The sequence below is a fragment of the Mauremys reevesii genome, linkage group 9 (genome assembly GCF_016161935.1).
Source record: "Mauremys reevesii isolate NIE-2019 linkage group 9, ASM1616193v1, whole genome shotgun sequence".
NCBI lineage: Eukaryota > Metazoa > Chordata > Testudines > Geoemydidae > Mauremys > Mauremys reevesii.
The window spans coordinates 44,221,075-44,247,652 of NC_052631.1; the positions used below are offsets into that span (position 1 = coordinate 44,221,075).

The 26,578-nt window shown below is 41.9% G+C and overlaps 1 protein-coding gene across 1 annotated transcript; it reads left to right on the plus strand.

The window, feature by feature from the left end:
• Positions 1 to 5: 5 nt before the first annotated feature.
• PARL (presenilin associated rhomboid like) lies at positions 6 to 22,201 on the plus strand. The gene is made up of 10 exons (XM_039489134.1): positions 6 to 212; positions 1,275 to 1,467; positions 2,573 to 2,713; positions 5,972 to 6,020; positions 8,463 to 8,558; positions 9,834 to 9,983; positions 10,554 to 10,624; positions 12,025 to 12,126; positions 19,660 to 19,757; positions 21,873 to 22,201. The coding sequence occupies exons 1-10, from the start codon at positions 142 to 144 to the stop codon at positions 21,985 to 21,987; spliced, it is 1,086 nt and encodes a 361-aa protein (XP_039345068.1). The 5' UTR covers positions 6 to 141; the 3' UTR covers positions 21,988 to 22,201.
• Positions 22,202 to 26,578: the final 4,377 nt, after the last annotated feature.

A 26,578-nucleotide genomic window follows, 5' to 3' on the forward strand; every position in this document is an offset into this window, starting at 1 on the left:
GGCGGGCTGTCCTTCCCCGCGCTGTAGTTTGGTCGGGATCCAGCCCTCCCCTGTCCCTTTGTGACGCCCTGGTTAGATGGCGGCGGGGGCTGCCGGGTGCTCCGGAAGCGCTTGAGGCGCGGGGCGGGCCAGGGTCGGAACATGGCGTGGAGCTGCTGGGCCCGGCTCTGCAGCCGAGAGGTGCTGAGCGGCCGCGGCTCCCGGGGGCACAGGTACGGGGGAGCGGCCCGCCCGGGACGGGGTCCCCGCTGAGGCCGGTGCGATGAGCCGGGAGGGGGGTCCGGTGCTAGGCACCGGGGACGGGGGCGTGCCCCCGATGGCTGCTGGTGGGGTGGGAAGGGCCCCAGCGCAGTCATGGTGCCGTGTGAGCAGCGCCCCGGCTGCGAGCTGAGGGCTTTAACCGGCGAGACCCAGCCTGGCCTCTGCCCGTCTCCCCCTGGCCTGTGCCCTGGCGGGGCCCAGCCCCTCCAGCCGGCCGCTGCATGGCGTTTCAGAGGAAATGTTGAAATCTCCTGAAAATCACGCCAGGGAGTGGAGCCCGGCTGTGTAGAACCAGTGTTGGGCCTATGGGTCTCCAGCACGCACCTGGCACCCCTTGGCCAGGGCAGGTTGAGACCTCCCTCCGGGGGGCATTTAACCGGCTGAGAGCACTGTCCCCAGGTGGTAGTGCAGCACTAAGATCGAGCATTAAAATGAGGAAATTCCCACCGTTGAAATTCCTTCAGCATTAACTCAAGCGCACTGCCATCCAGTGGTGTTATTTTAACCATATTACTTGATAACAGGGTAATGCACTAAGGATTACACTTGAAGTAACAGAAAATTAACTTGGCCATTCCCAGGCCTGAAACTTAAGCTGCTGCCTAGCAGCTCCCCAGCCTTGGGAAATGAATTGTCTGAGTTAGTTTTCTAACACAATGAATAACAGGTAGAGTTGCACCATGTTGCCTGCACTTTTAGCTAGTATGCTGATACCATGATTATTGTATTTTCATATCCTTGTGCAAGCTAGACTGGAAAATGAGAGTATGAAACACACAATAGCTAGTTTCCCCATTCTGTGAAAGGCAGAGTAACTCCTGAAGCAAGGAAATTCTGTAGCATGCAGGTGAAGAACACACACCTTTACAGTTGTGTAAAGAAGTTAGCTGGTCTGTCTCCCCCACCCTACCAAAAAGTTTCTGTAATGTCTAGATAATAAGACGATCTGGGTTTAAATAGAAAGTGAGTCAACATTGACTTTGTATATGGCACACATTTCTTCTTTTCCCCAGGTTTACTTTATATGCACAGCAGAGAAATGGATTCAAAAGAGTGCCACAAAAGACTGAACCTCGAAAACCAGACCAAGAAACTGGCTCCAAACCATACAAAAGCAGTCTGTCTCCTCCAGTACAGGAAACAATCTTTTATACTTCTTCCCCTTCGCTGAAGCATCTTGTGAAGCCATTCTTTTTTACAATTGGGGTAATTGTGCCATCATGTTACATGTATTAGAAATAGCATTGATGCGGAGTTACTCGTGCAGGTGACTGCAATAGAATTTGTGAATGATAAGCAAGAGTATTCCATTAAAAATAATGCAATTAAATCCCAGAAGCTTATTGCATGAGGCTGTACACCTATCACCATCAAGGTACCTTTTCTTAATTTTTTAAAAGTTTTCTCAGAACATACTTTTTTCTATTTTAACTCACTATCTTTGGTGGGTTTGGTGGATTTCTTCCAGAAAGAGTATTACCACATTGTTACCCCATTAATCTGGGAATGCCTGTTTAAATAGTCCTGTATTTTTCTAATCTGCACAGTGTCTTGCTTGCCAGTCCTAAAGGAGCTGCTGTTCCTTTCAGAGGGAGAGAATATTCTTGAATACGTTTCCCCTACATATACTATTCAGCTAGCTTCTTATTGACCTCTGAGTGTTGCCAGTACTTCTCCCTCTCCCACATAAGGTTAAAAAAAATCAGCCTGAAGCTAAACAAACTGCTAGCTGTTTTCATATACTCTACAACCTTTCTGAGTCATCCTTGAAGATAAAAAGGAGTAGTACTACTTGCAGTACCTTAGAGACTAACAAATTTATTTGATCACAAGCTTTCGTGGGCTAAAACCCACTTCATCGGATGCATTCAGAGTCCCTTTCCTGTTGCATCCCAGTCAGTGTCCCATCCTCTGGTACCTGTTTCCCTTCTCCCTCCAGCCTGAAAGAAAGGGAATGAAGACCTCTCCTAACATGTAGAAACGAGCAGAGAGTTTAGCACACTGACCCTAAATTTTGCAACAAGAGTCCTGATTTTTATGGCACGGTATTGTCTAATCCTGCCACAAGCTGGCAGTTAGGTAGTAACCTGCAATGTCTGGCAAAATAACCATAAAATAAGGCTGTTATTAAATATTGTGTAATACAATCAATATTGCTACATAATTCAGTGAGAACCTCACTCTTTGAATGTTTTTAATAGTATTAATATGTAAGTGCGGTAGGAGCACATTCTATATTCTTACCTAAAATTGTATAAGGATTTGTCTTCCATATTAGACTTTGATTTTGAATGCATCTAATGTTACATAGTTTACAGGCTGTGCATTTGGATCAGCTGCTATTTGGCAGTATGAATACCTAAAATCCCGGGTCCAGAACTATTTTGATGAGGCTCGAGCAGATTGGATGGATAAGTTACGACCTCAGAAAAATGGAGACTTCAGAAAGCAGGTACACAGAACATAACTATGTTGTGCAGTGACTATAGGACTATAATAGCATGTACTGCATATGAATAGTGTGCTTAGTGTTTTACTGAATATGATGCTTGACCTACCTCAAGGTAATGTAACCTTGGAAGACTGCCATGTATAAAACAAACTAAAAATCAGGCATGTATATTGATGCCTCTAGTATTGGTTGAGTACAGTAATAGAGACTTGTCTTTCTTTTATTTTATAGTACAAATTCTTGGCACTTAAACAACTTTTCTGATTAGTGCTGTATGGCAGAAATGACACAGGTTTGCATAACAGGATGGTCTGTCCCTTTAAGCGTCAGGGCGGTTGGGGTTGGCCCTATTCTATTATCAGACTCAGTTGGGAATGGGTCAGTTGATTCCTATATAAAGGGCTAGGAGAGCTGCAGGAAGGAAGTTGGCTCCCATGGCTGGCTCTGGAGCAGTGGGAAGAGTTGCAAGGGGACAAGCCTCAGGTGCCCTGCAAACTATTTTGATCAGAGGGATAACTGTGTGTGTTACTCTGAGTCTTGTATTTAAAGAATGAAACTGGACCCTGAAGGAAGGGCCTGAACAGACTTTTGGGGGTGGCATTAGTCCTTTCTGGGCTGGGGAGACTGGCTTGCAGCTTACAGTGTGCTATATGTTAATTCGAAAGGAAGCTGATTCACAATTAGCACAGATGAAAACTAAACATTTGGCACTGCTATCAAATAGATACTGAAGAGATGAAATAGCAGCCCCCTTCTTGCTCCTCCCCCCCCCACCAAAATAAAAGAAAGGGAGACCAATAGTTCTTGGTATGTCTAATATATCTTAAAATGCCACTCACTTTTTTATCGTGTTAGAAGGCGTAGTATTGCCAACTCTCTGTGTTCAAAAATCATTGGCTTAAAAATTGGCTTAAATACATGAGATTTTTTTTTTAAAAGGCATAAATATGAGATGCTTGTTTTCTGGGTTTTGAGCCTTTAAGTTTCATGTTTTCAAGCTTTTATTTGCAATTATAAGGACTAGAAACTTTTTTTATAACTAACAGTTAAAAAAAAAATTCCCAAGTAAACACCTGACTCCAGAATTTGTGACTTTAAGACAAAGACCAAATATTGCTAGACTTATGATAAAATTATCAGTTGGCAACACTGGATACCATAATCACTTGCACTTTGCTGTAGTATTTTCATTTAAAATATAAGAAATGGGTTCTGTACATTATGTCCACTGAGAAGTTGGTTCCCTGGCAAGCAGCAGAGCAGGTCTGAATCCTAGTCCTGGACTGTTTCTTCCACTATTAGTAAGGGTGAGTGTGCAGCTGCAAAGGCACTGTGCCCTGAGCAGGATGCAGAGGAACCCTCTGTGTCCATGATGCGAGTTGAATACACTGTAGTACTTACCCTGTCCAAATGCATGTCTCATCATCTGTGTTTATATGAATCCCATGTAAGATCAAAGCTGCCCCTTAAGAGTATTTAGAAATTGTGAAGAAAACAAGTTTAGTACTAAATTCTCTGATAGCTAATTAGAATCCAGCAACCCTTTCCTATCTAAAATATAATAAACAAAACTACCATGTCATTGCTAATACATTTTTAAAAAAAATCTCCAGTTCCATCTCCATCTGGTAATACAAATAACCTTCTAAATTCAGCATCCAATGCTAGTTAGTAAAGGCATGTAGGCTTTTTGTATTACACAAAATCATGTTTGCATAATGGCCATACTGGAGGATATGATGGAGAGAAAATATTGATATGGGTTTATCTAGATCCTATGCCAGATAATTAAGGACGTGGGGAGAGAGGGAGTGATGACTTTGAAATGAACAATTCACTGAAATCTTATTTGGTTACTTTTTGTCCAACCTATAGAAATAATTTATGTAGCACCTTGGAGTGTTATAAAACTAGTATAATCAAACCAACAGTTTTTTAAAAAAAATATTTAAAAGGGACTATTAGAAGGAGTCAGAGGGAAAAAAGCACACCTAAGAGTTGCCTGTGATCATAATACATTTTTCTAGGGGGTTTCTTAAAAGTGGAGGAGGGATGGGGTGAACTGGATACAAGGGGGAGTGAATGCCACATCCTGTGAGCTGCTTCTGCAAAGAATGACCTCTGGCACAAAGGTGGACTCTGAGAGGTGGGTGGTGTGAGACTGTCAGTAAGAGTCTCTGCCTAGTACAGAGGTGTGCAAACGGTGGCCTCCAGGACCCTCCTGCCTGGCCCTTGAGCTCCTGGCCAGGGAGACTAGCCCCCATCCCCTCCCCTGCTGTTCCCCCTCTCCCCCACAGCCTCAGCTCCACGTGCTGCCAGCAGTGTGGGCGGCGGGCGGCGAGCTCCTGCTGGGCAGTGCGGCTGCGAGAGCTGCCGGCCTGCCCTGGCGCTCTAGACTGCCAGGCGGTGGGGTTGCCAGTCCTGGTGCTCTGAGTGGCGTGGTATGGGGGCAGGTAGTGGTGGGGTTGGATAAGGGGCAGGGGATCCTGGGGGGCGGGCAGGGAGCAGTTGGATGGGACGGAGGTTCCAGGTGGGGGTGGTCAGGGGATGGGGAACACGAGGGGTTGGATAGGCGTGGGAGTCCTGGGAGGCCTGTCAGGGGGTGGGGGTCTGAATAGGGGTCGGGCTAGGGAGCAGTGGGATTGGATAGGGGATGGGGTCCCAGGAGAGGGTGGTTAGGGATGGGGGGTCCTGGGAGGGGGCAGTCAGGACAAAGAGCGGGGGGGTTGGATGGGACAGGAGTTCTGAGGGGGGCAGTCAGAGGGTGGAAAGTGGGAGAGGGTGGGTAGGGGTCAGGAGCCAGGTTGTTTGGGGAGGCACAGCATTTCCTACCTGGCCCTCTATACAGTTTCAGAACCCTGATGTGGCTCTCAGGCCAAAAAGTTTGCCCACCCTGGCCTAGGAGATACACATAAATACACAAGATCTTCATTGGTATAAACTGATATCATTCTTTGGAATTCAATGGGGCTCTGCCGTTTAATAACATGTAAGGATTGGATTTTTTTCTATAACGGGATATTTAACTGAAAGAGGAGATTTTAAAAAATATATGAACAGGAAATATAACGTTTATAAAACTATTTTAAGTCTAGCAGAATGAATATTAGAAGCGTATATTAACTCAATCCTTCTGTTTAAAAAAAAAACAAAAAACTTGATTTTTATTTATTTAAGTGGAACCTTATGTGATTTTCAAATAGTTCTGAGATCCTAACTATTTTGGGAGGTCAGTGAATACTACTTATTCTCTTTCAGGTTAACAAGTGGTGGAATAGCCTGAGTGAGGGTCAGCGGACTGTGACAGGTTTGTGTTAGCTTACAAGTATTAGACATTCACAGGAAGAGACTTATGGCAAACAGGTACAGTATGTCACAATAGATGGCTTTCATACCATGCTTATCGATTGTAAGAAACAAAGCAAATCTGTGTACGTACACGGTATTTTCATTCCCCATCTGCATCTGCTACCCATTCCTTCTCACAGAACATATTTCTTGTACGTTAAATGAAATCTCCACTCACTTGTTTTGAATATTGTGTAGTATTAGTCAGAATCTTCCTTCTGCTACATGTATAGAAGTACAGTAAAAACTGGGCATGAGGGACCCTCAGAAGCAGCATAGTAAAGAATTTCTACAACGTTGCCAGAGCCTGAAAAGCAGTGCTATTACTACCAGCACAAATCGTGTTGAATATTGGTTGTCCTTCAAGTTAACAGCATTCTCATGAGAGGTAGATTTACGGTGTACTACTGGGTAATATGGCTATCGTTTCCTTTTTCTGGAAATATTCTTTGTCATCCAAGGAATATCATGCAATTTTATGCACCATAACCGGAAACAATGGAAACATGTTGTAATTTTTCTCCATGATGTGTTGCAGCATAAATTCACTGCTTCCTGTGATTGCATACACAATGTTGCAAACAGGAGGTAGCTATCTTGTTGTGTATCAGATTTTGTTACATAATACAAAGGTATTTATATTTAACAGGAGTTGCATGGAATCTGCTTAATACAGAATTATTGAAATCCCATTAATAGACATCTCACATAGCTATTCAGATTAAAGAGAAAAATTGATGAGAAATAGCTAATTTATGGCATTTAATCTAGAACATGCTCTGTGTTATGTATGCTGTATGTAAAAATATTTATTGAGTACCTGAGCAGATTTCTATTAATCATACTGGAGTCTAAATTATCAGTGTTTCCATTTGTCATAAAACATATAAATTTATATAGAAAAAGTAATTTTTTCAGGACAAAATTGCTTTCAGCTACTTTCTGCCTCATTTTAAAGGATTGCTCGGGAGTCTAAAAATAAATTGCACTTAAGTCTTGAATGTCTAGGGCAGTCATAGACAAGTTAAAGAATTCCAGCTAAATATAAGGTCTGATCAATTGGTTTTATACAATATTTTGGATTACTCTTAATATCCAACTTAAGCTTTTATTACGTCTAAACAAAGTGGTGCCAATATTGTATTTTGAAAAATCAGGTGGAAAATTAATCATGCATAGTCTCTGTGGTGATTCTCAATATATGGTTGACTTGCAGGATGATTGTCAATAAATTGCAGATGAGTTGCGGACAAGTCATGGAAAATTGCGGAAAAGTGATCATGGACCTTCTTATTTGCAATAATAAAGCCTATTGTTACTGTTCTGCGATTTTCCACTGTTGGCAGCCACCCAGGGCTCCCATTGTCAAAATTGCAATGGAAACCTAATACTGTGGAATTCGCAATTTCCACAATATTGAAAATTAAATAGGGCCTTATTTATAAATTTAACTGGTATACATTGAAACCTTTCAAACATACTTATCTGCCATGTTGCACCAGAACAGATTTGGAATTATTTTGCAAAAATTCCTTGTTGAGATCTTGTATAACTTGGTGGTGTTGAGCACATAATGAAATCTTTGGTTAATAAGAAAGCACTGTAGCATAGGATAGGCTCTCTCTTAAAGCTAAAAGCAGCTCAGAGAAAGTAGATTATACAGATTCTAAATGGAGAATTTCAGATATAAATAGCCTTGAAAATATTTTTCTGGTTTGAGTTCAGCAGGAGTCTTTCAAATAAGTCATGAAAATAAGGAATCTAAGTTTTTACAAGAAAAGAAATTCTTTCCCTCCCTCCCCATCCCCAGGAATGCCAGATTTATAACATAAACCGTTCAGATCTTTAAAAACAGTTTTATGTGCTTTCCAGAGCCAAAGCTATATTTTAATTTGGTTTTAGGTGTCAGCAAATACCTGGAAGGAAACATGCAAGGATGTAAACTTTCATCAGTCTGCTCTCAATCATTTACATTCTTATCTAAATTAGAATGTGATCAAAATTAAAACTTAGTAAGTAAACAACAATTTGTAAATTACAAAAAAATTTGTAGTTGCAGATTTCTTGGAAGATTAGTTGTAGCAGATTGGTTGCAAAGTGACTCACTGGACAGTATACTTGTGTGTATTTTGTGTAACTAAAGGAACACTAGTTTAGATACAAAATGTGACTTCTGTTAAAAGGGTTTTCATCATGTAAAGATTTCTGAATTCCAGTTCATTTTTCTTAAAATCGTCAGAAAATAAAAATTAAAAATTGCCATTTTATATGGGAGTAGCAAAGAAAAAATGTGGATATTGTTGTAAATGTGGTTCTGAAATTCTGAAACTTTGCTACCAAGTGCTTCATTCTTGCATGTTATATTCATACTTTGTCTCTAAATTGGATTTTTTCTTATTAGGTATCATAGCTGCAAATGTCTTTGTGTTCTGTTTATGGAGAATCCCTTCTATGCAGCGGACAATGATTACTTACTTCACATCTAATCCAGCCTCTAGTAAGTGTCCTGTGTGTGGGTATATGTCCATCCGTCCAATTCAACAGGCGGACCTTGGTGAGGGGTAAATTATAAATAATATATTTATAGAAACATATTTTTTTCCAAAAATAGCTTTGCTAGAGATCATAATGTCAAGATTTTGAGGTCCAGTATCTTCAAGTGTGCCACGCTGAACAACAAATGGTTTGTCTTTGCAAAAGGGAATTTTTCTCATAGTGGAATGAAGTCCTAGCTCTGTCCTGATTATTGCTCTTCCTTGTCTTTTGGGAGGAAACAAACCAATTTTATGGTTCTTAAAAAAGCAGTTTTGAAGTTGTTCTTTTTTTTTGAACATTAATATTCGCCACTGCTAGGAATTAGTGGCTTGAGTGCAGGGGAGATGGGCACCACCGCACATGCAGAATGGTGTGCATTTGCTTATCACGATATAACAATTATATACTTGCCAATGAGCATGAGAGGGTTCCTACAAGTCCCTTGCCACAGAGCTGGCCTTTTCTCCACATGAAGAAGAATCTCAGCTTTCATTCATGGTAAAATAGCCTTGAAAATGTTAACTGTAGGCTCTAAAGGCACAAGCAGTTGGGGTCCATTTCCAAAATAGAGACGGGCTGTGGAGGATGCATGATGGAGGGGGCTCTTCTGATACCTCCCATCCCTCACTCCTGCTGTAGAAGTGGAACCCAGATGTTTGGGCCTTTTAGGCAGGTATTTGGAAAGCCTAAGGGAATTGGGCAAGTAACTGAATTTCAGTGGGAGTTGGACTCCCAGTTGATTTATGGTCCTCTGAAATTGTCAGACTTTGAACTAGAGATTGGTTTCTATCTATTTTACCATTGCACTGAATAGGACTAGACATTTTTTTAAATGGAAGCTAAGATTCTCCTTCATACCTTAACCTAAGCGGTTATAATTGGACAAAACCCTCATAATGGAAAAAAAAAAGTGGCTTTCCCACTCTCCAAAGAATGGTGTGGAATCTTTTGAAAAATCCATGTAAATTCTCCACAAGGAAATCTTTAATGTACTATTTCACATGGGTGACGGATTTCTTAGAAAATGTTGCATGATTCGGCAGTCACCACACTGAATCTGATGCTCATTACACTTCTCACATTTTACATGTTTAAAGCTTATGAAATATTTAAGAAGTCTGATAACTATATTTTCTCTTGCTTATGCTGTAAATACTTATGCACACAAATGAAAATAAAAATACTAAAATGGCCTGTATTTGTTCTTCAGTAACCACTAGTTTTCTTCTTCTTGTAGGAGTCCTTTGCTCTCCCATGCTGCTCTCTACATTTAGTCATTTCTCTTTGTTCCACATGGCTGCAAATATGTATGTGTTGTGGAGTTTTTCTTCAAGTATAGTGTCTCTTTTGGGACGTGAGCAGTTCATGGCAGTGTACCTTTCTGCAGGTAATTTTTCAAAAAATTAATACTTTAAAGAAATGTCATGATCATACTTAATGCAGGTAGGAAGTGAGAGAGAGATTAACATATTTTTCCCTGGCTGCAGACACTGATTCTTCATTCCCATAGGGTGTTGTACCCCAACCACGGTGCTTATTTTAATTATTTATTTGTAATACCATAGTACCTAGGAGCCCTAGTCATGGACCAGGCCCCCATTGTGTGAGGCACTGAACAAAGAATAAAAAGATGGTCCCTGCCCCCAAAGAACTGCTGCAGACCAGAGCACTGATCACATTGGAATGTTTAGTTTTAGGCTGTCAAAGTGCAAGCCTTGTATTTAAAGTCATGCTTCATCACTGAACTATTAGTTTTTAACATTGTCTTAGGACATCCCTGAGATGACAGACAAAACTACAACTGTTTCTAGTTTCCATTTCTACCGCCTCAAAAAATTAAGTTAAAAAGTTAGTGTGCAAGATACCTCCATGCAAACATTCAGGCAATGTTTTGGTGCCTCCTGCTCCTCGCTTACATTCCTGATATGGTTTCTAACAGTAATTTCACCTTTTTTAGGTGTTATCTCCACATTTGTCAGTTATGTCAGTAAAGTAACTACTGGAAGATTTGGACCATCACTTGGAGCTGTAAGTAGCATACATTTTAAAATCCGCAAATTCTATATCTCGTAGCATCACTAAAACCAGTTTCAAAGCACTGTATTCCACAGCTTTCTGAAAAATCAGAGATATGTTAGCTTGGGAAGGCAGGCAGAGGTTACCAGCGTTGAGAGTAATCAGTCATTCCTGTGCGAGAACTGGGCCATTCTTCCAAACCCTTGGTACAGAGCCAATGCTGCTAAATGCTAATGGTTGTAAACTAGTGCTTAACAGCAGGATCTCTTGTCACTGAGCAGATAAGTTGTAGAACTGAACTCACTGTTTTATAAAGGTGGTTACATGAAGCTGTAATGCATAATTATGCTCTAATTATTGAAAATTGTATTCTTTTTGAAGAGATCACAAGAGATCATATGATCAGGGATGGTAGAAATTAACAAGTAATGCTGGTGAAATGTTTCCCCATCAACTTCCTTCCCAAAAATATAGAACTTTTGCTTGAGCACGCTCAATTTATAGAATTTCTGAAGTTGGCAGGAGTGGTATGCTTGTCTTCTGTTCTGCTTAAATTTTTTCTAAATAAAAATACTTGCTATCAAAGCTTTGGGATGTTTTAAGGCACTCAACTTATAGTAAGGATAAAGTGAACTTGCTGCTGGATCAAGATTTATGTTTTATTTATATCATGTTCTGGCTTTTTTTTTTTTTAAAAACGTTTTGTTTTTCAAATGGAGGGAGGAACTTGTTGGACAACTAGAGCTGCAGTTGATAAGCTGAATTTAAATTAATGCCATACACATACGATTCACTTATCCTGCAAGTCATTTGTATTTTCTACAGAGTAACTTTCTCACTGATCAGGTGTTGATATTACCACACAAACTTGCATACAGTTTAAGATCCTATCCATGCATGGACTTGGAAGATCCCATGGACTTATGTTGTTAGAGGAGGGGTTTGCTCCAGTTTCCTTGTCCAAAAAAGTTGTCATCTGCTGATGTCCAGCATGCTTTAAACTGAGTGGTTGCTTTCACCTTAGCTACAGTTACATTTCAGCAGTGCTACATGTATATTTCTAAAATTCATTGGCATGAAGGGCACTATATTAACATTGGTTATTTATGATTGTTACAAATGGCATGGTTTTCAGAAAAGGTTACAACTTGTTCACTTGTTTTTTAGCGGTCAGACAGTGAGGACATAGGAAACAATTCTTTCAGCTTTTATACATTCAGATCTCAAAATAAAGCAGTGATTTCTTGATTTATTTCTATAGTAAACTTACTATACTGATTTGTGCTTTGGGACTTGTCATAGGGCTGCACTGGAAAAGAAAGGCAGCAAGCAAAATAGGTTCACATACAGAAAAATAAATTTCCATTGTGTAATATCTCAGCTCACTTTCATGTATTTTAATGTATTTTCAGTCAGGAGCTATAATGACTGTCCTTGCAGCAGTATGCACGAAGATGCCAGAAGCAAAACTAGCCATCATACTTCTTCCAATGTTCACATTTACAGCAGGAAATGTAAGTGTCTTTGAATATCAGAAATTATATACTTTAAATATTTTCCTTTCCCTACACTCCAACAGTATCTGAATGTCTCCTTTTAATATGAATATTGTTTGTATATCTAACTTTTTAATTAAATGCACGGTCATGGCTTGAACTCCTAGGGCCTGATTTGCTGTTGCTCTGAACTTTATGTAGTCACTTACACCAATGCAAAGTGGGCATAAAATGTCATTCTCATATGGTAGAGTTCCGCACTGACTCTAGTCTAGTATATGACTAGACGTGGTGTAGAGCAATCAAGAATCAGGCTTGTTTTCAATTGCTTGTCTCTTTTTTAAAAATTGTGTAGAGCTTAACTTCTAGATTGCTTCTTGGAGATGTATTTCACACCCAATTCTTAAAGCTGCAGGAAATGGGGGTAGGGAAAGGGAACCCGATGCCTGTGAGGAAGTACAACAAAATTGTGTATGTGCACTGTGGGAACCTCTTGTTGTTCAAAGTGTGGCACATAGTGTACGGCTATGTTTGTTAGGGATAAACTGCAGGACCTGGTTACTTATTTCAGGCAACTTTAAATGAAAAATAACTCGGGAGCGAATAAGCAAAGGCAGAGACAGATTTGAGAATTTAATTTTCCAGAAAAATTTTTTCTAATCGCACTGCTGTAGATGCTTGTCTCCTGCTTTAGACGCTTCCTACTGCTGCTTCTAAGAACATAAGTTTAAGGAACAGGAATAGATCACTGGGGCTTTTGTGGCACACTCTTAATATTCATATTCTTTGATTCCTTTCCCTGCTTATATATATTTTTAAATTTTTATAAACTCATTCATATATTTTGACTCCTGCGTTAAGATGCATAGTCATCTTTTTTGTATGCTACTGAACATTGTTTTAGTATGATAGCTTAATTGCTTTGTTTTAACCCGTTTTAAGACAACTGGGTTTAAAATGTGTTGTACGGGAATGAGTTTACTGAGATTCTATCAGTTTTAAATTTCCAAGCATTTCTTAGGCCGTGTCTACATTGGCAAGTTTCTGCGCACTAAAGCAGCTTTCTGCATTGTAACTCCCGAGGTGTACACACTGCCAAGCCACTTAGTGCACAGAAACTGCGCAGTTGCAGTGCTTTAAAAAAAAAAAAAAACACACACCCCGATGAGAGGTGTACAGCTTTCTGTGCCGGGGCTACAGCATCACAGTGCCAGTGTAGACACCCTGGTCGATTACAGCACTGCGCTTGGTCTCCGGGAGGTGTCCCACAATGCCTGTTTTGCCTCTCTGCTCATCAGTTTGAACTCTACTAGCCTTCCCTCAGGTGACCAACCGTCATCCCCATTCCTTAAATTCCTTGGCAGTTTTGAAAGTCCCTTTCCTGTTTGCTCAGTGACACATGCAGTGGTCTCAGTGCATCTTTCCAGGTGACCATGCCTGCTCAATGCACCAGGCGATCCCCTATTTGGAGCAGTGCCGACCTGCTGGTCCACCTCAGCATTTGGGGAGAGGAGGCTGTCCAGTCCCAGCTGCACTCCAGCCGTAGGAATTATGATACCTATGGACAGATTTCATGATACATGACAGAAAGGGGCCATGACCGGGACACACTGCAGTGCAGGGTCAAAGTGAAGGAGCTGCAGAACACCTACCACAAGGCGCGGGAGACAAACTGCCACTCCGGTGCTGCGCCCATGAGCTGCCGGTTCTACAAAGAGCTGGACACGATACTTGGTGGCGACCTCACCTCCACTGCGAAGGCCACTGTGGATACTTCGGTGGCTCGCATGCCAGTTTAGAGTGGACCTAGCCAGGAGGAGGAAATCTTGGACAAGGAGGGGGAGGGGGACCCAGAGGCAGAGGATGACTCGGAGGTCAGAGATGCATGCAGCCAGGAGCTCTTCTCTACCCTGGAGGAGGGTAGCCAGTCTCAGCTGTTGGAGCTTGGCGAAGTGCAAACAGGAGAGAAGGCCTCTGGTAAGTGGCTTTGATTTTGGGAATCACTGAAGTGAGTTGTTGGGGGCAGGAGGGTTGCAGAAAGCAGGCTTGTGTCTGTATGATGCACGTACCACCACATGCCTAGTCTGGGCGGCAGAACAGGGTGTTGATTGACTCCCTCACTTCATGGGAATCTGCCTCAAAGAACTCCATGAAACTCTCATGAAGATATTGGGCAATCTGCTGTCACAGGTTCTTTGGCAGAGCTGCTTTGTTTCTTGCCCCATTAAGGGTAAGTTTCCTGTGCCACTCTGCTGTCATGGGAGGGGGTGATGGGACCATTGCTGCACACAGGCAAGCCACATAAGGGCCAGGGCAGAAGCCAGAGTCTTGGAGAAGACTCTCCCTTGATTCCTTGCTCACCTCAGCAGCGAGATATCTTCCATAATGAACACAGCCTGTGGAAAATGTGGGGACAGTGATGATTATAACTCCTCCCCTGCAGTGCTGGCTCTCCCCAAGAGACATGTGCCCAGTGTACCATATGGTCCTGGAACACTGATTTTCCCTGCCCCCGCGGTTACTCACCATTTTGGGGGTCTTGTGGCTCGTGTGCTTGCTTGGGGTCAGCCAGTTATTGATAGGTATGTGAATAGTGGCTGTGTTTTAAATCACTGAATCAGTGGTCTGTGTGTTGCAAACAATACTGCTTCTGTAAAATGTTGCATTTTGACTTCACGGATATGACCTTGGGAGCCCAGCCTCCCTCTTTATCACCTGCTGAACGGCTGCGCAGAATTAGAAAGAACTAGAGAGGACTTTCTGCGTGATGTCATGATGCACTCCGTGGCCGAAAAACAAGAATTGAAGGAGTGGCGAGCGAGAAGAGAAACCAAAGAGAGACGCAACACGCCAGAACAAAGCCACGGAGTGTGTCTTAAAGGTTATGGAGTGCCAGGCAGACACGCTCCAGGTGCAACTAGCACTGCAAACCGAGCAGCTCCATGCCCGCCCTCCCCAGCAGCCGCTGCTGTAAAACTCTTTCCTGTGCTGCACCTAGACACTGCCAACACACTCATATCAACCTCCTGGCTCCAGTCAGTACTTGCTACGTTCCACTCCTCCCCCATCACAGTCCAGCACTGCGGACTTCCCGTACTCACTGCACTCAACACCCATCCCTCTGCAGTTTGGCCCTGCTGAAGTACAGCACCCACTGCACTGCACTGCACTCCAGAGGAGAAGGTTGGATATGATCCTTGGACATACACAGATCTTTTAACTGTTCCAGGACCCTACCTTCCCCCTGGGATTCTACCTTCCCCCATCCCCCTCAGTGCTGATGTGTTGTTTTTTTTTTGTTTCTCTCCTGCCATGGTTGTTTTTAATAAAAGAATTGTTTTCGTTGAAAGCAATCTTTATTCCATTAATTGAAAGCAAACAGTCCTGCAAAGCAATAGGCAATTTTCTTAAACCTTCAGGGTGCATCATCTGTAACAATCACCTCCTAGCATTACAAGCACTGCACTCCCGAGCATAGTAACAAATATTAGTGGCTTTCAGCTTCAAAGGCATCCCTCAAAAGCTGCCTTAAGGCATCCCTAATCCTTATGGCCCCATGCTGTGCCTCTCTAATAGCCCTGGTCTTTGACTGTTCACATTCAGCCTCAAGGTGCTGAGCCTCAATGGTCCAGCCCTGAGTGAAGCTTTCACCCTTCCCTTCACAAATATTATGGAGTGTACAGCCTGCAGCTATAGTCATAGGAATATTGTCATCGGCCAGGTCCAGTTTCCCATATAGGCAGCGCCAGCGGGCCTTTAAATTGCCGAAAGCACACTCTGCAGTCATTCTGCACTTGCTCAGCCTGTTGAACTAGTTGCTGTCAAGGTGCCCCATGTATGGCTTCATAAGCCATGGCATTAAGTGGTAGGCAAGGTCTCCCAGGATCACAATGGACATTTTGACTTCCCCTACGGTGGTGATCTGCTTGCAGCTTTCTGAACAGGCCAGTGTTATGAAAGATGGGTGGGTCATGCACCTTTCCAGACCAGCCTGCATTAATGTCTGTGAAACACCCATGGTGATCCACAAGCGCCTGGAAAACCATAGAGAAATACCCCTTCCGATGTGCTAGGTGGTCTGGTGCCAGAATTGGAATATGCATGCCATTTATTGCCCCTCCGCACTTAGGGAAGCCCATTTGTACAAAGCCATTCACAATGTCACTCATGTTGCCCAATGTCACGGTCTTTTGGAGCAGGATGCGATTATTGGCCCTGCACCGTTCTGTCAACACGAGTCCAACGGTTGACTTTCCCACTCCGAACTGGTTAGTGACCGAATGGTGGTAGTCTGGAGTAGTGCAATTGCCACGCACTTCTCCAGTGGCAGGGCAGCTGTCATTCTTGTGTCCTTGTGCCACAGGGCTGGAGCGAGCTCATCACACAGTCCCATGAATGTGGCTTTCCTCATCTGAAAGTTCTGCAGCCTCTGCTCGTCATCCCAGATGTGCACGATGATGTGATCCCACCACTCAGTGCTTGTTTCCCAAGCCCAAAAGCGGCATTCCACTGTGGTCAGCACCTCCGTGAATGCCACAAGCAATCTCGTGTCGTAGCTATTACACGTGGCGAGATCAATGTCGAATTGCCCTTGCCTTTGTTGTGTGTAAGGAATAACTCCACTGCCACTCGTGATGTGTTAGTGAGAGTGAGCAGCATATTGGTCAACAGTGCAGGATCCATTCCTGCAGCCTGAAGGAGCAGAGTGCGCAGTACACAAACCGTTGAAAGATGGCACCAAATGCAGACGGAAGCACAGATTGCTGGGATGCGAAGCAATGCATCACGGGGCATTGGGACAGGACCCAGGATGCCCCATGACCCCCTCTGTCTTCCCACAGCTCTTAGCAGCAGAAGAGGAAGAGCTGCTCTGTGAGATTGGTGCACTCTGGGCAGTTCTCCGAATACCGCTACAAGTGCCGCAAGTGTGAACATGCTGTTGTGCAGGCAGCTGACAGTGTAAACACACAACAGCGGTTTCCCTTCAGCACTCTGAGTGATACTGTAACTGCCAGCACTGTAACTCTGCCCATGTAGAGACACCCCTAATCTAACCTTCAAGTCTTTCTTTAAACTTAAGTCTTGGAACTTTGTTCTTACTGTGGATTTTTTTTTCCTGCAGATCTGTATTGTGTTTGCATCAACCCTTCAATTATCTCTTTCCTGAAACAGGTTAAACTTTAGGGCTTGGCTACCCTTGCAAGTTAGAGTGCATTAAATCAGCCCAGGGTGCTCTAACTCCTGAGGTGTCCACACTGGCAAGGCACTTAGAGCGCCTGGACTCTGCAGCTGGTAATCCACCTCCACGAGAAGCATAAAGCTTGCTGCGCCCTGGCTGAAATGCCTGGGTGTCAGTGTGGACAATGTGTTGCATTACTGCGCTGTGATTGGCCTCCAGAAACGTCCCATAATCCCCGGACGTCAAGTGGCCACTCTTCTCATTGTTTTGAACTCGGATGCAGGCATGCGGATAAATTCTTTCAAAGCTTGGTTTCTGACAGCCGGCATGCTTATCTGCTCCAGGACAAAGCAAGCCATTACTGTAGAATGCTGCTGCTGTGTGTGAGAGAGAGGCGCCGGGGGGAAGGGGATCTGCTGCTGTCCGAACTTACAAGACAGCATGCTGACAGATACTCTGTCCCCCAAAACACACTGTCTCGCCCCCCACATACACACAACCACACTGCCTGTCACACTCAATCCCCCACCCCATTCGAAAAGCACGTTGCAGCCACTTACACGCTGGGATAGCTACCACAATGCACTGTTCTTTGTGGCGTTGCAAGAGCAACTAATGTGGTCACGCCAGTGCACTTGCAGTTGACAGTGTAAACACAGGGCAGCGTTTTCCCTGCTGCGGTCTCCGAGGGCTGGTTTAACTCCAAGAGCTCTACATCTGCAAGTGTAGCCATGCCCTTAGAAAACATTTAGCCACACCCTGAGGCACTAATGCCACCAGTTTATTTAATGAGTTCATCTAACCTCCTACTTACTATCCTTAGGGCACATCTTCACTGCAAACATTAAAGCACTGCCAGCGCTCTAAAAACCCCCACCTCCACGAGGGGAATAGCTGGTGCACTGTCTACACTGGCACTTTACAGCACTGAAACTTGCAGCGCTCAGGGGTGTGTTTTTTCACACCCCTGAACGAGGAAGTTGCAGCGCTGTAAACTGCCAGTGTAGACATGCCCTAACTCTAAAACTGTGTAACAATATCTGAGTTATTTCACTGAAAACCTTGGAATACTTTAATCTCTTACACTGCCTCCACCAAAAAGTTGTTAATTTAGTTACATTTTCAGACTTAATGTACACCTAAAACTTAATTATTTCATGCTTTAAAGTGTTTAAAAAAAAAGTAGCTCCGTCATGAAACTTCATTGTCCGTTGTCTGCAGTGTTGTACCCATGTTGCTCCCAAGATATTAGAGAGGCCAGATGGGTAAGGTAATATCTTATTGGACCATCTTCTGCTGGTGAAAGAGACAAGCTTACACAGAGTTGAAGAGCAGCTCTGTGTAAGCTTTCAAGCTTGTCTTTCACCAACAGAAATTGGTCCAATAAAAGAGATCGCCTCACCCACTGTTTCTTTAATTACACTTTGGCCACAAAAAAAACCCCAAACAAACCCTCTAACCATAATAGTCCAAATGTGAGAATGTAACTCTGTCTCTCCAAAATTGAAGGCAATTAGTTTAATCCTGAGTACATATAATTAGGTGCTAATTATTCTAGTTAATACGATGGTAAATATGCCCCATATTACTGCTAGTGTATAACCCAAGAAACGTGCATAGTTTTATAAGTCTTAGGACTTATAGTTAGAAAACTGCATCCACTAAAGGGTGACATACTATTATCAGTACTTCTCTTATACAGTGATACTTAACCACTCTAGAATATCCTGATCTCCTACTCTTAAACAGGTCTGATATTTCATCCAGCATGGGTACTAGTCAGATATTTAGTGGGTGAGAAGTTGAGGATGCTGTCCCACACCTTCCATCTAGTAGAGGCAGAGGCGTATACCCACGTGGTGGTGGTGTGGGGGGCGGGCAGCGTTTGGGAACACAGACATAAATCTAGGCTGTTACTGCATAGAATGATTATGGCTTATATAGAACTGACTCGTGAATGAGATATTTGCTACACTTTCTTAATTGGAGTCGTCTGTATGTAGTATATGTAGTGTTCCAGCAATTTACCTCCTTTTCTGGCTTGACGTTGCAATAGAGCTGATATGTTTTTAAAATGTAATAAAAGCACATTTTAGGTTGTAGAGTATTTTAAATACATTATATTTACGGCCACATTCTTAGCCTCCTTTCTTCTGTGGCTTCTGGTAGAAGTAGACTTCATGTATATTGTCTGGTGAGAAAAGAGCAGGGCCTGTCTCAAGAGAAATCTTTATGTAGCAAGAATTGTTGCATGTCATGGGGAATGTTCTATCGTTTAAATGTTTGCTTAATGGTAAATATGAAGTGTTCCTACTGCTGGATATTAGAGACTGCTGCAAATTCTGCTCACACAATGCTTTGTTCATTTTTAGGCTTTAAAAGCCATTATTGCAATGGACACCGCAGGACTTGTTCTGGGTTGGAAATTTTTTGACCATGCAGCACATATTGGGGGAGCTCTATTTGGAATGTAAGTTTTTGTTATCTATTAACTTCATCGATCGTGTGCAAACAATTCTGTATTAGAAAAAGAGAAAATATTTAAAAACTTCTGGTGCATTAGTTTAATGGAGGACACACTGGACTAATGAAAACATCTTTTCAACTGCGCAGCTCACTAAAACTTTCCATGTCTCAGTGTATCTCTTATCAGTTTGGGTGGGTTAGTGAGCAACTGTGAGATCTATTAAGTCAAATTCCATTTGAACTAATTACCTAATCTGTCTTTTCTTTGCTCAGATAAAGCTATAGTATTGTCTAGCTCCAGAGTTCTCAACTTTTTTTTCTTTCTGACTCCCCCCCCGCCCCCCTCCCCCCCAAAAAAAGGGGGGCTATAAAAACTCCATGGCACAGCTCAGATGCTCAGGCTTCAGCTTCAGCCCTGGGCCCCAGTCAGTCTAATGCCAGTTCTGCATGGCAGACCCTCTGAAACTGACTTGCGGACCCCAGGGGGCTATGGACACCTCATTGAGAACCACTGGTCTGACTTACACCCTTAACAGTAAGAACCTTATTACACTTAAAATAAAACCCTACTTGGCACTTAGTATAGCTGTATAAGAGCATGGAGAACTCAATGCAAATGGCAAAAGATTACCCAGCAGTTTATATATATATACACAAATAGGTCATCAAAACATCTAAAGTTCTGCAGAAACTCATAAATTATCCCTCTTAGCCCCTCCCACATCTCTTAGCTGACAGCACTGTAATCAGAACAGTGGTTCTTTTTATATGAAAATGGCCAGTCAGAAATTCATATAATCAAAAAAGCAGCAAAGAGTCCCGTGGCACCTTATAGACTAACAGACGTTTTGGAGCATGAGCTTTCGTGGGTGAATACCCACTTCGTCGGATGACACAGGACTCTTTGCTGTTTTTACAGATCCAGACTAACATGGCTACCCCTCTGATATATAATCAAAAAGAATCAGTGAATGCTTTCATCTTGCCCTCCAAATTTAGTTTAGCTTTCTCTTTGCTCTTTGTTGGACTCCTTAACACTGGCAAATTCTGAGCTACTGCATTCTCCTCACCACCTCTTCTCTTAACACGAAATGCTTTAGTTAGTGATTTATCATGTCATTTTGATTTGTCTATATCGCACACATCATTGACAGATCTGATATTACTGGAGTAAAAGTTGTCTCAAAGGCACATGTGCACTGACCGATTCCCATTCTCCTTTGCTGTCCCTCCCCCACACAAACCCACTCATTAGACTTGTAAATAATCAGTCTAATCACTTCATCATTGAAGACCTAGGTTTGTATTCTTATTAGGTCACAGGTGAAATGAGTATTGTGTTACGTGCATAATCCCTTGTAGAAAATTGTCCATTCCACGTAGCTTGGTGTGACTGGCAGTCTGTTTAGCAGAAGCTGAGGGCTGGTACAAAAGTGCTATTGCAAGTCAGGACTGAGATGCATTAGTAAAGAACTATGGGGAGAACATTCTGCCTGGCTTCATCTAGCGCTGTCAGTCTCTCCCTTCCATGGTCCCTAACCTCACCATAACCTGCTGATGTTCATTTAAATGTCTGTGTTATGCCAGAAAAGTTACTTCCAATGGATTACTTCTGCATCCATCCAGTTAGAGAAGACAGTTTGCTTCGAATGAAGTGACTCTATTCTAGATTTTTTTCTGAGCTCATGTGCATATCAGGAAATACCTCTGCGGCAGTATAGTTAGAATGCATTGACATAAGCAATATATACTATACTCTAATATTCTTTTAAGTGGAGTAGTAACTGGTGTAAATTTTTTGGCTACAGAAGATAGAAATTTGAGGTGCTAACTACTGTTCAACTATATGGGGGTAGGTGGAAGTCTAGAACTGTGTAAGTTATTAGGAGTAAATGGAACCAGAAAGCTTACCTAAAGTTGTCGGTGTTTTCTTCCAAAAGCTTATCAAACTTCTTTTAAAAACGTACCCTATTCATTTCTATTACTGCTTCTTCTGGGTTATCCCATCTATTACGCTGTTTAACAGATATTCCAGTTATCGTCCTTCAGTGTTCTTTCTCATTCTTAACTTTAGCTTTGCATGATCTAATTTCAGTTGAAGTTTTGTTTTTGTTTTCAGTTGGTATGTAACTTATGGCCATGAACTCATATGGAAGAACAGAGAACCACTGGTGAAGGCTTGGCATGAAATGAGGTCTAAGAGCCGAGGAAAAGGAGGTGGAGGATCTCACTGATTCTAATTTTACAGCCTGCTTGTGCAGAAAACAGTGTGCCACTTGAAGACATGGAAGTGAGTTGGTTCTGGAATTTTTTTTGCAACTCCACAGAAAACCACTTAGGATGTGTAGTTTCTAATGTAAACTACACTTGCAAATAAATGCAGTTTAGTAGAGAATGAACTGAAAGTTGAAAAAATAAAGTTTATATCTGATTGGTTTATGAAGTAAACGTGTGCATCACATTTTTAAAAACTATTTGACAAGAAGAAACATTTTCACTTAAGTGGCTGGAAGCTGAAACCGAGCACATTCAAATAAAAAAAAAATGTGCTTACATTTATTAACAGTGTTAATGATTAACCATTGAAACAAACTACCAAGGGAAGGTGGATCCACCCTCTCCTGATATCTTCAAATCAAGGCTGGATGCCTTTTTGGAAGATATGCTTTAACCAAATAAGGTATTAGACTCAGTACAGGCATAGGTGGGTGAAATTTAATGGCCTGTCAGACTAGGTCAGTGGTTCCCAAACTGGGGTTTGTGAAATGTATCAGGGTTCTCAGAAAAAAACCTCAATGGCGGACAGACCCCAGGTGCCGACAGCCCAAGCCCCATGATTATGACTTCCTAGCAGAACAAGTTTAAGCTTTATTGTAGTTGTGCATTGTTTGCCTGGACTGTTCAAGACCTGAATGCTTGTGGGAGGAACTCTTTCTTTGAGTTGGCTTCTTAAATACCTTCATGCTGTTTTACATCTGGTAGTCCTTGATGAAACATGTAGGAGGCTTAATCAAAATGATATGAGCTACAAAATGAAATCTTGGAGAGTGGTGCTGTTTTCATAATGTAATAACATTAATAATGTAATGATAAATAATATAATGAGTAATAAGTATGTCATAAAAAACCAAATTATTTCCAAGATCACTGCTTCTATAATTTATGCTCATGTAAGGGAGAAAAATACCTGGAAATATTCATTTTTAGGAGGGGGTTTGTGAGATTTGATATTTTCATGAAAAGGGTTTGTGGGTTGTTAAAGTTTGGGAACCACTGGACTAGATTATCTAATGGTCCCTTCTCGCTGTAAGTTCTATGAATCTGTGAAAAATACTGGCCTTCATTTAAATGTTAGTTGTACAGTAGCATTGACACCTAGCAAAACTACATTAATAATAAGAGTCTGGCTCATGTTCTGATGGCCGGCTCTTATTCAATGTATTCTAGCTTTCAGTTCCTTCTACCTCCAAGACATCATCAAAGGATGCATTTAGAATTTGTTGCTGGAGAATTTTTTCTTTGTTCTGTGGCATGTAATTAGAACAATGGCCTGTTTCATGTTAGTTTGGATATTTTTGCCATGAGTTATCACAGGAGACATTCCACCTTCAGCATTTCTCTCCCAGTGAACTGCATTCATTTAAAAAAAAAAAAACCAAAAAAACAACTTCCTGCCCTATAGTTTCATTTAGCATTATTTTGAGGATTCTAAAATAGTGGTGTATGGCTCTGAGCTTGCCAATGGATGAAGATGATGAGAATGTGAAGCAGCAGCAGAAACTTCTGTGCTATTTCTCTCATCACAGGCACTCTTTTTGATAACTGGATGCATTTGAGATTGATCTGGGGTTTGACACAAGCATCAAAATGGTTCCTATTATGTAAATACTATGCGGCACTAAACTGATGGTTTGAGTGGGGGATTTTTGTTTTGCAAATGACTAGTGTGGGCCCCAATCCTGCAATTGTAGCCATGCCAGATGCATCCCTGCCGGCAGCCCTAATTGCAGTGGAGCACAGAGGTCTGCCTGGTAGAAGTAATTTGCAGGATCGAGGTCCTAATAAACCAGTTACCTATCTTTACTAGATGGGTTACACTGGAATGAAAATGTCTTTTGTGACTATAATAAGCATAAATAAAACATGCACATTTTTACTTTGTAATGGGGCGTTGTAGAAGATACATGTAATGTCTGCTTTTCCTGTTGGTAAACTAAAGATGGTGCTAAATAGCACCAAATGTAATAAAAGGTGGAGCACAGAACTGATGTCAACTCCTTACCAACCTATGCTGCTAACACCCAGTTACAGTCTTTGGCGCTTACTGTTATAAAACACAGGTTGGTGTATTTTTCATCACAATATAAACAGTGACTACTCTGAGGATATAAAAAAAGTTAACCTTAATTCTAAACTCTCAGAAAAAGAAAATTTAGTCTAATGTAGTAGTTGGGATCTAACAAATGTTTCTCGCACTGGTACTATTGACTCACTTGACTCAAGGAGTTCACGTTTCTGTGTGTACTCTTCCTTTACTTCCCTTGTTTGTTTCTCCTTTTTCTACTCTTCCTAGGGTTCTTTGTTAACTTATATTAAATCATATACACTTTTCAGGCTGCAGACATACCTGTTCCATCCAGTAGAGAACAATAGTACCCCTAATGAGAAGCTATATTGCACCCAGAAATAATCTGGGGGGGGAGGGAGTTGTGGCAGGGAGGACAGCCTGCAGCCAACACCCTCCAAGTAGTTACAGACTTGCAAATCTAACCTTGTATGACAGATGAGTTGGTAGCCATGAAGTTTGGTTTTTTGGGCTTGTGACAGCAGTGGTTAACTTTTTCCATATGCGCCCTTGCTCCAATTTAATGTTCTGCTCCTTTGATTTCCATTGCTGTTGCCCATCTCCCTTTCTTTTCTTCCCTACTTCATCTTTACTCCATTCTCTCCTACATTTCTTTACCTTCTCCATTTTTTTTTAGATAGGGCTTAGGTACCCTCTTTAGGCTGCAGCCACATATTATAGCCGGTAGTGTTATACCATCTATCAAGTGGTGTATATATATACACAACTAATGAAGACAGACATGCAAACTTAGCCTTGTACTATAGTTGTAGATATAGAAAAATCAGTTATGCGGGGGTAAACAGTAATGCCTAAACTTATACCATGAAGACTTGATCTTTTCAGAGAAACTGAGCACCCACAGCTCTAAATGGAGTTTTGGGTGCCAGCACTTATAAATATCAGGCCCTAAGTAATTTGCGGAGCAGAGAATAGAATGCTGTTCTTCCTGTGCTCTCTAACCACTAGGCTTGCTGCCTCCATTATAGTATTTCTATGCCCTCTTCACCTGCAAAAATGCTACAGACAGGCACTGAGCCACCTTGGGCCTGCTTTGCAGAAGGGTGAAGTACCTGCAGCTTCCATTGACTTCAACTAGATTTGCAGATGCTCAACTCTCCTGAAAACCAACCCCATGGTGTCAAGTTGGGTACCCAAAATCAGAGGCTGCATTGGGGTCTCTTTGTGTTTGTTTCACCACTTGTAAGATTGGGGTTAATAACACTTATCTACTTCCCAGGGGCTGCCTAGAGTCTGAACCCTTAATGCTTGTAAAAGCCTGTGAGATTCTCCAATGCAAGGTGGTATGAAACCGATTTCCTCTGAGCAAGGTCTATGAACACTTTCATTTCGCCAAGCAGCCCATCCCTGCCTGCCTTCTGTATCTGAGGTCCTGTCACTGGAAACCATAATTGTCCCATATTCAAAAATACTCTTAAATTGGAGTATGAGAGTCAATACTGGATTAAGTGAAGAAATGGCCCAAAGTTATGACAACTCACTAGTGTAAGCAAACAAACCTTCTGGCAAAGAAATCCCTCCTTCAAAATTTGGCATGTGTGTGAGTATGCACACACAAAATCTCCTAGTACACTGTTACACCTTAAAATAACATAGAAGTTATTTTGAATTCAAGCACCAAAAGGGAAGACTTATTTCCTTTGTAAAATGGCTTACTGCAAATAAAAATGAAATGCAATAGTTACAGGGATGTTCGGCAGAGACACTAGACGGTGTTATGCCTAAGGAAACAATGGCAATAACTATAAAAAATCATGGTTAATCATGTAGGAGCACAAACTAGTTTGTCGAATGTTAAGAGGTTTTAGAAAATGTAAGTGTACACTTGCTTTTTTAAAAATCTGCCATGGCTATGATAGGTTTAAAGAGCATCCTGCCTGAAAACATGCATGTATCTTTAATGAAATAGTTCATAAGTCAATACTAAAATCATACAACAGTTTTGAGATATTTCCCCCCAGCAATTGATGCTGCTTAGTCTGATTTGCCTTACAGTTAGTGTTTGCCATTGTCTAGTGATGAGGAATTGCTTCCAAATGCTGTCAACTTTTAACTCTAATCTAACGTCTTCTGGTTTCTCCTGTGTGATACCCTTTGTGCCAATTCCAGCTGACAAACTCAGCGCTGAGCAGCAGCTCAAAGCATTGGCTGATTGTGCATCTCAGAGAGCACCTACACCATGTCAAAGCTGAACTCGGTGCTAGGAAGTGTCAGGCACAAGGAGGGCAGAGGAGATATTAGATTCTCTCACACATTTTTCTAAGCCAGGCCTTGCAATAGGGATCAGAGCATCATTTGTAGTATGCCAGTGAAAATAGATAATAAAATGGATGTCCTGTTTTCTGCATCCTCATTGTAAAACCCATTTAGCAGGATAAAGTATTCTGTATTTGAGCCAGATGCTATTTATTTTTAAAGTCATTACACACAGACTAGTAAGTATTAGTTCTAGACCCAAG